Source organism: Alligator mississippiensis, chromosome 12 (genome assembly GCF_030867095.1).
Source record: "Alligator mississippiensis isolate rAllMis1 chromosome 12, rAllMis1, whole genome shotgun sequence".
NCBI classification, from domain to species: Eukaryota; Metazoa; Chordata; order Crocodylia; family Alligatoridae; genus Alligator; species Alligator mississippiensis.
Genome location: NC_081835.1, coordinates 44011973 through 44026840, shown reverse-complemented (window position 1 = coordinate 44026840; position 14868 = coordinate 44011973). Strand labels below are relative to the sequence as shown.

The 14868-nt window shown below is 48.3% G+C and overlaps 1 protein-coding gene across 5 annotated transcripts in view; it reads left to right on the top strand.

The window, feature by feature from the left end:
* Positions 1-14868, top strand: part of CACNA2D2 (calcium voltage-gated channel auxiliary subunit alpha2delta 2) — a 736608-nt gene that overhangs the window by 615229 nt on the left and 106511 nt on the right. For all 5 annotated transcript variants that reach the window (XM_059716173.1, XM_059716174.1, XM_059716176.1 and 2 more), the window contains 2 exons: positions 3868-3918; positions 7688-7787. In XM_059716173.1, the coding sequence (XP_059572156.1) occupies positions 3868-3918; positions 7688-7787 (151 nt within the window). The remainder of the gene's footprint in view (positions 1-3867; positions 3919-7687; positions 7788-14868) is intronic.

Genomic DNA, 14868 nt, shown 5'->3' with positions numbered 1-14868 from the left:
CAGCCTGCAGGGAAAGCTTGGTACGAGATTCTATTTTTTAACCCAGAACTTTTTACAAAGATCCTTTGCCCACATAATACAAGCTGATTATTAGCATTCTGAAGGCCTCCATGAAAAACAGACCTCCCTGCTCTAGGTGCTGTATACACCACAAGGAAGAAAGAGTCCCTGCTCAGCAGGTGTAAGGCTAGAGAGTGGGCTGAGGAGGGCAGCATGATGCAGGGTACAATTAGGGCATCAGGGGCACGTGGTGGGAGAAACAATATAAAACCATCACTGCTGTGAATACCAACCCAAGAACATTTTTTTACTGCAAACTCCTTATTGACAACCAAACTACTTCACTTTTTTACTATGATTGATGTTAAACTACATTTGAACCCAGCCCTTTTAACTGGGGCCTAGTTGCAGGGTAGGGTCTGGCAGAAGAGTTCCATTTATAATATGTAAAGCATATATCAGCAAAACCAAGTATCAGTAAAAAAGTTTGGCTGTGAGTAAAAAGTTTGCAGATTGTCAGTAAAAAGAATTCTTGGGTTGGCAACACTGTGGAAGAGGTAGCAGACAGGTAACTGGACTGGGTCTCCAGAGACTGGAGTTCTGCTCCCAGTTCTGTCCATGACACTTCTCTCTCACACTTTGTCTCTTGTCATTTTTTAATTTTGGGGCAGGGACACTTTTTTCCTCATGTTGTATACAGCACAAAGTGCAGGGAACCATGGTTTTTATTGAGGTCTTCAGAATGCAAATAATCAGCTTGTCTTATTTGGGACAAGGATCCTTGTAAATAGAGCTGGGTAAAAAGAACCAAACCTCATGCTAAACTTTTCCCCAGAAATTATCCATTTTTTCCTGCCCATGTGACAAGTGTAGCTTGGCATTCCAGCTCCTGGGCTGCCAGGTGGCTTTCTGTCAGGAGAAGAGGTTGAAAACAGACCAGTTCAGAGCAGAAAATTACAAAGCTCCATTTTCTCTCTCTCTCTCTCTCTCTCACACGCGCACACACACACGGCTCATTTTAACCATTCAAAACCAAGTGCAAAGATCCATCTTATTATTTATTATGAACATGATCTGCAGTGATGCTAGAGGCCCTGAACCAAGCCTCATTAGAAGACAGCCCCCTGCTCAAAGAGCTTACAGCCTGAGGATACTTCTACAATGAAGTCAAAAGTGTGACTATAGCTGGTGTAGCCAGACCTGAGCAAGCTTTCAACAAGCCCACCCAGATATCATTAACAATGTGGCCACGGCAGCACAGGCTGGCTGTCCATGTGTTTACCCAGGGCCTTGAGTCCTATGCTGCCATGGCTACCTATCGTGGGAGCAGAGCTGCCTATTTTAAAGCTAATCCAGGTTTGTCTCCACAACCTATGCTTGCATTGTAGACCAGTGGGCAGATATAGCCTTAGTGGCAAGGTACAGCAGAGAGGGGAGCCCAAGGAAACAATAAGAAGACATGCTGGGCAGTGCCAAGCCAGACCCCAGCAAAGGGGAGAGCCTGTGAGGCTGAATGAGGACTGCAAGTTATCCTTTGGGAGTTTAGCTTTGCAGTAGGATTTCTGTGTGTACCAAAAATGGGTCTATGCAGCATGTAAGACCGTTGTACCCTTGTGGCAGAAGAGAATTCTGCTTACACAGCACCTGCTGTTCCTGCCAGGCAGGGTGCATGCCCAGAGAGGGCAATAGTGGGTTTCTTTACTGTTTCTAGAGGGAGGCTTTAGGTATTGTTTTGCCTCCTAATAGCTAAAATATGTAATCAGGTCTGGCCTTTGAAACCACCAGCAGAGGGGACATAGGATCTTAATATGTATGTGTGTGTCAATACAATTGCCACTTAGAAAAAGGGGGACTGGGATGATGAAGGATTTTAGCATTTAGAGCTCATTAAGCTGATACAATGCTGAGCGGCAGGTCACTATCAATTTGCAACACTGTTCTGTATCCTCACCTTGGCTTTCCAAGTAAGCCAACAGTGTCCCTCCCTTTACTTCAGCCTTCCAGCTCTGCCTGGGCACCAGGGTTATTGCAGTTGAGCTCTAGCCACTGCATTCCATGTTGGCATCAGAAAGCTCTTTCCTGTTCAGTCAGCTTCTCTTTGGCTCCCAGCTTCCATCACAGCATCTCTTCTGCCTCTGTGGGGCACACCATCTTCCAGGAAGGACGAAGATCCTTCACCTTTGCATGATCTCTCCCATCCTTGCAATGACAATGACAGCTACTCCATACCGTGCAGGGACCTGGCTTTAAAATATCTGGTTCTTAAAAAACATGGGATCCAGCTGATGAGCCAAAAGGGGTTCTCTGGGGGTGCACTGCACACAGCAGGAAAGCCAAAGAACTCAAGTTGTGAAGCTAGCTATCTGCCAGGCTTTATTGTAAAGTGGATAGAAAGCTGGCTGGATCATCAGGCACAGTGGGAAGTGATCAATGGCTCAAGGTCTAGTTGGCAGCCAGTATCAAGTGGAGTGCCTCGGGTCAGTTCTGGGACTGGTTTTATTCAATATCTTCATTAACGATCTGGAAGCTGGGGTGGAGTGCACTCTCAGCAAGTTTGTGGATGACATCAAGCTGGGAGCAGTAGTAGATATGCTGGAGGGTAGAGCTAGGATTCAGAATGACATAGATAAATTGGAGGATTGGGCCAAAAGAAATCTCATGAGGTTCAGCAAAATGTACAGAGTCCTGCGCTTAGGATGGAAGAATCCCATGTACCGTTACAGGCTGGGGACCAACTGGCTAAGTAGCAGCTCTGCAGAAAAGGACCTGGGGGCTACAGCGGACAATAAGTTAAATATGAGTTAACAGTGTACCCCTGTTGCCAAGAAGGCTAACAGCATACTGGGCTGCATTAGTAGGAGCATTCCCAGCAGATCAAGGGAAGTGATTATTCCGCTCTGTTCTGCACTGGTGAGGCCACATCTGGAGTGCTGTGCTCCGTTTTGGGTCCCCCACTACAGAAAGGATGTGGACAAGTTGGAGAGTGTCCAGCAGAAGGCAGTGAAAATGGTGAGGGGGCAGGGGCACATGACTTATGAGGAGAGACTGAGGGAACTGGGCCCATTTGGTCTTCAGAAGAGAAGACTGAGGGGGGCATTTTCCAAAGAGGATGGAGCTAGACTGTTCTCAGTGGTGACAGATGACAGAACAAAGAGCAATGGTCTCAAGTTGCAGCAAGGAAAGTTTAGGTTGGATATTAAGAAAAACTTTCTCACTAGGAGGGTAGGGAAGCACTGGAACATGTTATTGAGAGGAATGGTGGAATCCCCATCCTTGGAGGTTTTTAAGGCCCAGCTCAACAAAGCTTTGGTTGGAATGATGTAGTTGGAGATGGTCCTGCTTTGAGCAGGGGGTTGGACTAGATGACCTCCTGAGCCCTTCCAAACCTAATGTTCTATGATTCTATGATTGTGCCCTCTCTGAATACATAAAAGACAAACTTCTTGCAAAGGGTTCTGGGTACTATAGTCCAGCAGGCTGTCTCTTGTACTAAGGACTGTTATTAGACCCATGTGTGTATAATTGCTTCATGAGACTCAGAACTTCCTGTGGTATTTAGTTGTCTCCAGTTATCAGAGTAATCTGATTACCAACACTTGAGCAGATTTGTTAATTGCCTGCAAACACCTGAGCCCTGTCTAGAGCAGGGCAGCAATATGTGTGTATATATGCATGTGTGAGAATGAGCGTGTATGTTCACACACATGCATACACACTGAGTCATCTCACCAGCCACTGCTGTAATTTTCCCATCCCAGCTTCATCACCACCAGCTGCCCCAGTACTTCAGTGGAATGACTTTGCTGTCTCTAGGTGGGTCTCCGACTTTGCAGCATGCCTGATGCTCTCTCTCTTCTCTTGTTGCAGGTACATCCAAGGGGCTTCCTCTCCAAAGGACATGGTGATCATTGTGGATGTGTAAGTGTTGTTAGGGAGAAACCTGTAGGAAACTCTGCCTCAACTCCATCTTCGTTTTAGGGCAAGGGGTATTTGATGAAATTCTCACATGAAGAAACTGCAAGTGGGTGTAGCCATATGACTCTTTCCCCCAGCGGAAGGCTGTATGGAGAAGTTGCATAGTATTATTGCTCATTCCAGTATAGCCTCTTTGGTCTCCTGCTTGCAGAAAGTGTTCTCTGCTCTGCATAGAAATTTGGGCCCTGCACGTCAAGAATGATGCGAGCAGTTTCAAAGGAGTCCAGTGCAGGGCAACAAAAATGAATAAGGCCCATAAGACTGATGAGGAAAGGCAGAAAGAACAGGTTATTGAATCTAGAGAAGAGAAGACTGAGTGGGGACTATAGCAAGGATGGACTATAACATGCTTTTCTCCATGCCTGTAGGGTACAAGAATAGGAGCAATGGTCTCAAGCTTCACCAGGGGAAATTCAGGTTGGGGATTAAGAGGAACTTTCTGACTACGAGGGTGGTCAAACATTGGAACAGGCTATCTGGATAAATGCATCTTTGGAAGCTTTTAACTGGGCTCATTTGGTCTTCAGAAGAAAAGACTGAGGGGGGCATTTTCCAAAGAGGATGGAGCTAGACTGTTCTCAGTGGTGACAGATGACAGAACAAAGAGCAATGGTCTCAAGTTGCAGCAAGGAAAGTTTAGGTTGGATATTAAGAAAAACTTTCTCACTAGGAGGGTAGGGAAGCACTGGAACATGTTATTGAGAGAGATGGTGGAATCTCCATCCTTGGAGGCTGTATGGAGCTGTATGGACCATTGTCACTTGGCAGGGTCACTTGGAGGAACTGGATGCCTTTAAGTCGGCTGGCCCGGATGAGCTCCATCCGAGGGTACTAAAGGCACTGGCCGATGTCATTGCACAGCCACTGGCGGGAATATTTGAACACTCGTGGCGCACGGGCCAAGTCCCAGAGGACTGGAAAAGGGCCAATGTGGTCCTCATTTTCAAGAAGGGGAGGAAGGAGGACCCGGGCAACTATAGGCCAGTCAGTCTCACCTCCATCCTTGGCAAAGTCTTTGAAAAAATTATCAAGGCTCACATTTGCGAGAGCCCGGCAGGACAAATTATGCTGAGGGGAAACCAGCACGGGTTCGTAGCAGGCAGATTATGCCTGACTAATCTAGTCTCTTTTTATGACCAGGTTACAAAACGCCTGGACACAGGAGTAGGAGTTGATGTCGTATACTTAGACTTCAGGAAGGCCTTCGATACGGTATCCCACCCCATACTGGTGAACAAGTTAAGAGGCTGTGACTTGGATGACTACACAGTCCGGTGGGTGGCGAATTGACTAGAAGGTCACACCCAGAGAGTCATGGTGGATGGGTCGGTTTTGACCTGGAAGGGTGTGGGCAGTGGGGTCCCGCAGGGCTCGGTCCTTGGACTGATACTCTTTAATGTCTTCATCAGCGACTTGGACGAGGGAGTGAAGTGTACTCTGTCCAAGTTTGCAGATGACACAAAACTGTGGGGAGAAGTGGACACGCCGGAGGGCAAGGAACAGCTGCAAGCAGACCTGGACGGGTTGGACAAGAGGGCAGTAAACAACAGAATGCAATTCAACAAGGAGAAATGCAAAGTGCTGCACCTAGGGAGGAAAAATGTGCAGCATACCTACTGCCTAGGGAATGACCTGCTGGGTGGCATGGAAGCAGAAAGGGATCTTGGATTCCTAGTGGACTCCAAGATGAACATGAGTCAGCAGTGTGATGAAGCCATCAGAAAAGCTACAGGCACTTTATCGTGCATCAGAAGATGCATGACGAATAGATCCAAAGAAGTGATACTTCCCCTCTATCGGGCGCTGGTCAGACCGCAGTTGGAGTACTGTGTGCAGTTCTGGGCACCGCACTTCAAGAGGGATGTGGATAACCTGGAAAGGGTCCAGAGAAGGGCCACTCGTATGTGTCGGGGCCGAGGGGCTATGGCCAGCAGCCCGGGCACGTGGGCCGGGGAAAGGGTCGGCACGGCGAACTAGAATTAGGCACTGATGCGTAGAGGCTGATTAAAGATTGTTTTACTTACACCGTAGGTGGTCGCGGTGCAGGCAGGAAAACTTTCTTGAGTTGCAGTTACAAAAAAAAACACACGTGGAGTTTGCTAGGCTCTACTGAAGACACACGAGCGGAGTTTGCTAGGCTCTGCTAAACAAACACAAACAGAGCTCTGGATACCACTCACGGAGTTTGCTAGGCTCCGTGGAACGACCGAAATGAGAGTCCGAAAGGTGACTCTCCACGAGCGCACAGGGTGGGGTACGTTGAGGGATCCTGCGGCGACGGGGAGAGACTCTTGATGTGTGATCAAGCCACCATTTGGTCCAAGATTTACGTAGAAGTCCATGAGGTAATCGTGGACTCCTTGCCGGAATTCTCTCAGATTTCTCCTGGAATTCTCGGAATCAGGGTTCTCAGGATCCTCCTGAGATTCTCGGAGATCTCTGGCTTGGGCGGAAACTGCTCAAGCCTCTTATACGGCTAGCAAGCCAATCGCTAGCCGCCATGTGGGAATAATTTAGAAACAACCAATAGTGGGAAACAAATTTACATATGGGTGGCGGGAACTCCTTTGCACCGGGGTTTTCTCTATGCAACTGAAAATTGCACCGTGCAAAGAAAGCTCCATGTGGTGGGAAATAATTCTGCAGTGCCGAAGCACACACAAAATCATACCCTTTGGGTCATGACAGTATGGTTAAGGTCTTGCAGGCCAAGCCCTACGAGGAGAGACTAGAGAACCTGGACCTTTTCAGCCTCCGCAAGAGAAGGTTGAGAGGCGACCTTGTGGCTGCCTATAAGTTCATCACGGGGGCACAGAAGGGAATTGGTGAGGTTTTATTCATCAAGGTGCCCCCAGGGGTTACAAGAAATAATGGCCACAAGCTAGCAGAGAGCAGATTTAGATTGGACATGAGGAAGAACTTCTTCACAGTTCGAGTGGCCAAGGTCTGGAACGGGCTCCCAAGGGAGGTGGTGCTCTCCCCTACCCTGGGGGTCTTCAAGAGGAGGTTGGATATGCATCTAGCTGGGGTCATTTAGACCCAGCACTCTTTCCTGCTTGTGCAGGGGGTCGGACTCGATGATCTACTGAGGTCCCTTCCGACCCTAACATCTGTGAATCTATGAATTGCTCCTATTCCCTTCAGGCATGGAGAAAAGCATGTTATAGTCCATCCTTGCTATAGTTCCCACTCAGTCTTCTCTTCTCTAGATTCAATAACCTGTTCTTTCTGCCTTTCCTCATCAGTCTTATGGGCCTTATTCATTTTTGTTGCCCTGCACTGGACTCCTTTGAAACTGCTCGCATCATTCTTGACGTGCAGGGCCCAAATTTCTATGCAGAGCAGAGAACACTTCCTGCAAGCAGGAGACCAAAGAGGCTATACTGGAATGAGCAATAATACTATGCAACTTCTCCATACAGCCTCAGAGGATGGAGATTCCATCATCTCTATCCTTGGAGTATCTCCATCCTTGGAATCTCCATCCTTGGAGCATCTCTGGAAGTTTTTAAAAGCAATTTGGACAAACAGTTGCTGGGGTGGTTTAGTCAGGGGCAGTCCTACCCTGAGTAGGGGACTGAACTAGATGACCTTATGATATCCCTTCTAACCTGACTTTATTATGATCATAAGGCAGGTGGAGGATAATGTTACAGCATCATTCTGTGTTCATTGAGCCACATAGCAAGCTCTATGCCTTCTGCTTCCCCAGGAGTGGCAGTGTCAGTGGTCTGACCCTGAAGCTGATGAAGACATCCGTCTATGAAATGCTGGACACCCTTTCAGATGATGACTACGTCAATGTTGCTTCAGTGAGTACCTTCTCTCGGGTGGGTAGAGAACAGAGGAGGATGGGAATGGGATGGAAGATCATACTGTGGCTCAGCTGGATGTGGTGAGCTTGATGCAGGGATCTTGGAGTTCCGGCCTCTATTGTGCAAGAAGTCTGACCATAATGGCCTTAAAAACTTAGAATCTATGAATTATGTGTCTGTTAAAGAGGTAGTGGATAGCCATGATGAATAGAGCTTTTCCTATGCTGTCATGATGGCATGCTCCCAGATGAGCCAGGAGGTGCTCTTTCCTTACCTACAATTTCAGAAAACTGCTATAAGGACCTGGCAAGCTGCTCAAGGAGAAATGTGCCAGGGTGGCAGCCTGTCCCAGGAATATCAGGGAGTTGCTAATCAAAGGGGAGGCAGAGAGGAAGTTTTTTACAGCTGGAGTTTGATACAGCGAAATCTTCCTGCCTGTAGTTAAATGGACAAGGACTGATTGTTCACACAGTGAATAAGCAGAGGTTAAACTAGCACAGTGGAAGCCTGAGTGAGTTCTCACCCTAAGCTCCAGTTCAATCTGGAGCCTTGCTGGAGTTCAGATCCCTGCTGTCCAGTTCATTTTCTTTCCTGGGAGCAGAGGCTCCAAATTTTCTTGGAAGAATCCATCCAGGTGTGCCCAGGTCATGATGCAGTGCACAGCAATTTCACAGAGCCAGAGCACTAAGCAAACATGAATTCTCCCCAAGCAGGATCCCCATGATAGCCAATGTGCAGAGAGGTAAAACCCTGTTGTAACCTAGTAGCCACATTGAGAAAAGAATCCACAGCCCCTTAGTCTATGGACCTTCTTCAGGTCACTAAGCCATGAGAACTGAATAGTTCAGCTAAGTCTCAATGTTCCACCTCACCCCTAGGTACTTAGCTGAAGCCTGTAGACTTCTTCTACTACTAGCACACTGCTGACAAAGATAAACCCTGACAGGTGCATGTAGCAGAGGAGGGTGCAGAGAGTTCATTTCTCTGCATATAGTAGCCAGGCAGGATTCCAGTCTGTTAAAGAGACATTATGGGAGAGAGTTGGTTGTATCTGGTTAAGCCCACAGAGGCCCTGGGCAATAGCGGGGTGGTCAGGTTTGTGGGGGGTCTGACCACTGGTCATTGAGGGTATGGTTAAAGCCACCTGCCAGCAGTCATATATGCTAACTGCACTGTGTGCTAATGTGGGATGTCTGTTGCATCTTACTGCACCATCTCTCCAAGAGGGAAAGTGGGACTAGAAATAGGAAGCTGCCTGTGCTAAATCATGGCTCTTGAATGCAACATTTGCAATGATGCAGGTGATACAGCAATTTAAGTGTGCACAGTGGGATCCTACAGTACAGCTTATCCTAGTAAGGGCAGAAGTATACGTAGGGAATGCCTTAACCCTATGGAGTCAGTAAAACTGTCACACATGGCAGGTCTCCACTTCTCTCTATATAGTATATATTATTGTTTGGCAACAGGGTAAATTGAGTGGCACTAATTATACTGAAACCTTTTTTATTGCTAACGAACACACTGTAATTGTTATGTAGATACTCTGTATAGACAAGTAACCTCAGGGCTCCACTGTGCTATGAGAGTGAATCACTTAGCTGCTAAATAACTATGGAACTGAGAGAGAATGGAGTTATAGGTACAGTAGGAATATAAGATATTGTTAATAGTTAAACACTAATTTCTGTGTGCAGCAGTTAAATGCCGCCTAACTGCAATCTGTTTCTTGGCTGCAAAGAGATGAGCACTTTTAGTGCTTAGGGGTAGAGAGAAGGAGACACGGTATTCTTGGATGTGATCCCTAGGAGATATTCTCTAGGCCGATGGATTTCAATCTGTGTTCTGCAGACCACTGGGGGTCCACAGACTATGTCTAAGGGGTGCACGAAAGATGACTAAGATGACTATGATCAATCAAAAGTATGTGAATACCCACACTTACACTTCAAAGGTGTCCATATGTCTATTTGAAATTTCCAAAGGGGTCTGCATCTCCATTTAAAAAATTTTTAGGGGTCCACAAATGAAAAAAAGGATTGAAAACCATTTCTGTAGGCTATAAATTCTGGCACTGCAACATTGCACTGTGCACTCAAATTGTTGTGTCACTTGTATCATTGCAAATGTTGCATCCTAGAGCCATGGTTTAGCACAGGCATCTTCTTATCTTTACCCCCACCTTCCCTTTTGCTTGGAGAAACAAGAAAAGGTTTTGTCCCTAGTCCAGGCAGCTCAGGCCTCATAAGGAGGGTTCCAGTTGCCAATACCTGCTCTAATCAAGCTCATGAGTACCATGAGAGCTGCAGGGCCAAGGAAATTGCTATAGAAGTTTTTGGGGTTGGTTAAAGCTTGGTGATCACATGGTAGCCTTCCAGTGAAACCTGATCATTAGTCCAGGCCCTTAGTCCTGGCCTTTTCAGTCCTTTGAAGCTGGTCAGTACAAAGGTCCTGGACATGTACAAAAACAAGAACAAAACCTACTATCCTGCCCTTTACCAGTGGTTGAAAGTAATGATCTTTGACTTGCTTGTCTAACATGTCCCAGTGGTAGGGGTGCAGCTGAAGTTTGCAAGACTTGCTTAAAGCACCAGAAGGCTATACTGTCACCACTGCCAGCTGCTGTGTGCAGGGACATAATTGCAGGATCCTGTAATATGTTATTTTTAAAGAGGCTTTCCAAAAGTTCCTGAGCCCATTTGCACAGCACCGGATAGACCTGATAAACTGCCCCAAAACAGCCAATTTGCAGCTTCACAAAGAAGAAAGTCTGAAAGGTACTTCAACAGGTCACCTGATCAAGGCCCCTGCTCAGGGCAGGATTACCTGAAACTAAACCAGTGGGGACCAACCTTTTTAGCAGACGTGCTACAACTTAGCCTTGTACTCTCCTTAAGTATCACTCCAATCCCTTTCCTCTTCCATATCAGCTGCTCTGCTTTCTGCCTCCTGCCCTGTACTTCCTTCCCAATCTGCTGCTGTGTTTTTGGTTTTATGCCCTATCTGTTACTGTGCTGCCTGCCCTCTTTGCAGTCTGGCAAGTGCCACACACAGAGGCTGCCCATGCCACTTGCGGCACCCATGCCACAGGTTGGCCTCCCGTGGTCTAAACCACCCAGGACAAGTGTTTATCCAACCTGCTCTTAAAAATTTCCAATGCTAGAGATCCCGTATGTCAAGCCACCATGTAACAGTCAATGCCGTGGATACCTTCTAGGACTTTGGCAGCTTTAATAGTATCTCCGCAGGGCCATTGCAAGAACACTGGCATTTAAAAACCTCAGGCCTAGTGTTCAGAATTGCTGAGCATCTACTGTTCCTATGGAGATTGGTGAGGGCTGGGGTTTCTCATCCCTTTGGCAAAACAGGTGCCTAGGCCTGTGGGGCAAAGGCAGGAACCCTGCTGATGCAGTAGGAGTCATAGGAAGAAGCTTGGCATGGGGCAGGGAAGTTGCTACTCAGCTCCCTGGTGTTACCGTGCAGTCAGTAAACCAGCTGATGGGTTTCCATCAGAATATAATGGATGCTGCCATTCTCCCCAGCCTCCAGCACCCAGGAGTTAAATCAGCAATTGCTTCCTTAAAGAACAGGAGCTGGAAGCAGCTTGGGCCTCTAACAAAATGCCACGGTGTCTGGGTGTGAGCAGGCCTGCTCTTTATGCTGCTTATTTATTTATTTCTTATAACGGGAAAGGAAAAAAATCACCAGCCCCTTGGAGGCACTGCCCTCTGCCTTGCACAGCTCCCGCAGCCACATTTACCATTTTTGTCACCTTTCCCTTCCCCCTGCTCCCGACATCTCCCTGCCTTTGATCGATTGCAAATGACAAAATACACCTGCGAGAAATAAATTACATCCTTCCCTTGCCATTTCCCCTGCTCCAGCTTTGACGGACTGTTTTGTTTGTGCGAGATGTTCATTGTAGTGAAAGGAGGGCAAGGGCTCTAAGGGGAGAGAGGCTGTACTTGGCTATGGTGGAGGAGATGTGCTGTTGCGTCAGACATTATAGCTGGAGAGAGATTTGCTGCTTTATAGGGGTGCATAGAAGTAGATTGGCATGTCACCAGGAAATGCTTTGGCTTCTTAAGGGCACAGCATGTGTCATCTCATAGGCTGTGTGTGGCTTCTGACAGCCTTCCAGTCACTGGGACTAGCCCAGAGTAAGGCTCTATTCAATGCGAGTAGGAGTTGTACAATCTGGCCCTTGGGGGAAGAGGGGTACATTTTATGCGTCCTACCAGATAAGACACAGGATGTTTGGAACAGCACAGACTTGTTACCTGCTGTGAGTCAGAGATTGTCTCCTGTTCCCCATACCCTTCCACATGCTGCTAGGGAGTACTCCAGGATGTGAATGCCACAAAACATCTAGTTTATGTTCTTCTCTTCCTTCCACCAAGGGAAGTGCACCGGCCTTCTCAGCAGGAGAGCAAGTGTTTTGGGCTGGACCCTTGGACACAGCACCATGTCAGGATGGCTGACCTTCTGTTAGGGATGTGAACTTCCTCTTTGAAGGAGACAGAAGCTGGAAAGTTCTCACCTTCTAGCAGCGTAGCTTCAGTTTAACAGGGATATCCCTTTCCTCTCTCTCTTTTCCTGGTTTGTGCCATGGTCATTACCTGGAATGACTATGAGATGCAGAGGGCAGCAGATCCATCTAGCTGAGCATGAAAATCCAGCCCCCAAGTTCACTGAACAGTTCCCCTGAAGAAAATGGGTGACCAATCTACCCTGAAGGACAGCTATTGGGGTTGAAGTCCTGTTCCAACATCCCTTGAAATCAGTGGAAAGGCTCCAGTTGACTGTGGGTCAGCAGCCTGGCTTGTTAGCGTGGTCCTACTGACTTGATCCTTGTCACCTGCCCATATGTATAACATAAGGTTCCGCTTGTTTGCTCCGTTAAACTCACTAAGGCCTTTCATGCAACCAGTGACCTGGCTCGAAGAAGCTGCTGTTCCAATTGAGGTCAGTGTAGGCTCAGTGTTTCTAAACCCTGAGTGTTTCTAAACTCTAGCTCAGTGTTTCTAAACCTGTGGGTCATGACCAAAAAATGGGTCACAAGAATATTTGAAAGGGATGGGAGCCAGTCCTAGAAAAAATACAGGAAACCATGGGTTTCCCTTTCAAAGCTGGCAGCATTCCAGCCTGCAAGGAGCTGCTTGGAGCAATTAGAGGCAGCAGGTGCACGTGCGTCTGAGTGTGCACACACATGGCCGGCATGTAGCCAGGCAGGGTCGTGGGAGCAGCCCCAGCAGCTGGATGCAGATAAATGTATGGGGAGTGGGGGTTGGAGGTCCAGGGCTTGGGGATTGTTCCGGGGGGGGTGGGGAGCAGGTGCCTGCTGGCACTGGGGGAAGGTGGCCAGGCACCGAGGCTGCATCAGGGCAGGGAGGAAGGTGCCTGCCCAACCAGCAGAGGAAGAGGACGGGTGGGGAGCTGCATGGCTGGGCCAGCGGCACCGGGGCCAGTGCCTGTACTCACAGGGGAGGGGCACCTGGGAGACACAGTTTGGGGGGCAGGAGGGGCCACAACCAGGCTGTCTGGCATGGCGCAGGAGCCCCAGCCCAGGGCAGGGGGCGTGCCAAGGCCTCCCGTCTCCTTCCAGCCCGTGCTGGGCCAGACTCACTCCACTGCTGCCTGCATGAGCTGGAGCCACTGCAGTCACCACTGAGCAGGACAGGGGCAGCTGGGGATCCCCTCTGGCAGGGCTGGAGGAGTCAGGGGGTTGCAGGTTGGGAGTGAGGGGCCTTGGTGCTATGGGTGGGGAGTGAGGGGCACCGGCAAGGCCAGGGGGCTGTGGGTCAAGACTGGTCATCAATGTTTAAAAATCAGTCCTGGTACAAAAAAGGTTGAGAACCGCTGTCCTAGCTGAAATCACCCAAACATGGTACCTCTGAGCAGAAGGCTACTACAAAAGGAGCATATGCAAGAATTCAGAGAGAGTAGGAAGATTAGAAACCCCTCACAGCCTGCCACTGGAATAGGACCAGTCCCCACACTGCACTGTTTATGGGTTACACTCAACAGAGAGGAGAGGAGAGCACTGTGGAAGACCCAACCCCATCACAAGCTGAGGCTTTTTTCCAACTATGGTATGTCACACATCAAGAAGCCTTGTTGTTCAGATTCAGCAGGGAAGCTCTTCAGCTTAAGGCAGACAGCAAAGCAGAGGCATAACAAAGGTTATAAGGAAGCTGTTGAGAGTTGTAGCAGTTTTTGAGGCTGTGAAGCTGTTAGTGATTGGCATACCCCAGCAGCCAAAAACACGGACATTCCCATCCTCCAGCAGGTGACAAAGAAGTGCCACCCAACCTCTCCTACCAGTCACCACTGGAGGCATTGAGCTAACTAATGAGCCAGACATTGGGGGTGCTTTGTGTCTGGGCAGTGCTCAAACTGATGCCGGGCTCCTGGAGGACAAAGTTCTTTCCTTAGTAGTGAGAAAGGCAAAGCTGCTTTGGGATATCGAGAAGAGCAGGACTGTATTGCACGCACTGCGCGAGGTTATCAACCTCATATCCCAACATGGGTGCAAGGCTTGGGTTCATGAAAACTGCTCCTCTTTGGCAGACTGACAGCTTCCACCTCCACAAGGGCCTATGGTGCTGGATGGGCCCAAGTGACAAATCACTGAAAGGCTTGATCCATCATACACTGTGGAAAGTTTCCCTCCCTGCTATACTCAAGAATTACTGGACTGAGTCCTTGGGGCATGATCCTGCACAGTGCTGAGTACCTGAACCTGATCTAGGAAAGCTTCCTCCATCACAGATGCTTATAAATCCCACATCACTGCTCTTTAATATTTTTATTCTCACAACACCCGTATTTGGGGGGAGGCAGTGCTTTTATCCCTATAGTATTGGTGGGGAATTGAGGCCTAGGGAGGCTGAATGACTTGCCAAGTTTGTGGACTGAGTCAGTGGTGGAAGAGGGAGTTACACAGGGAGGCTCTTAAGGGCTCAGTTGGTGCCCCTGGCGCTGGACCACCTGCACACAAGTATCCCCAACAACTCAAAGGTTCATGCTCCTTGCATGCCCAACCCCCAGTAGTGCTTGTTGGAGGAGACAGTGAGCA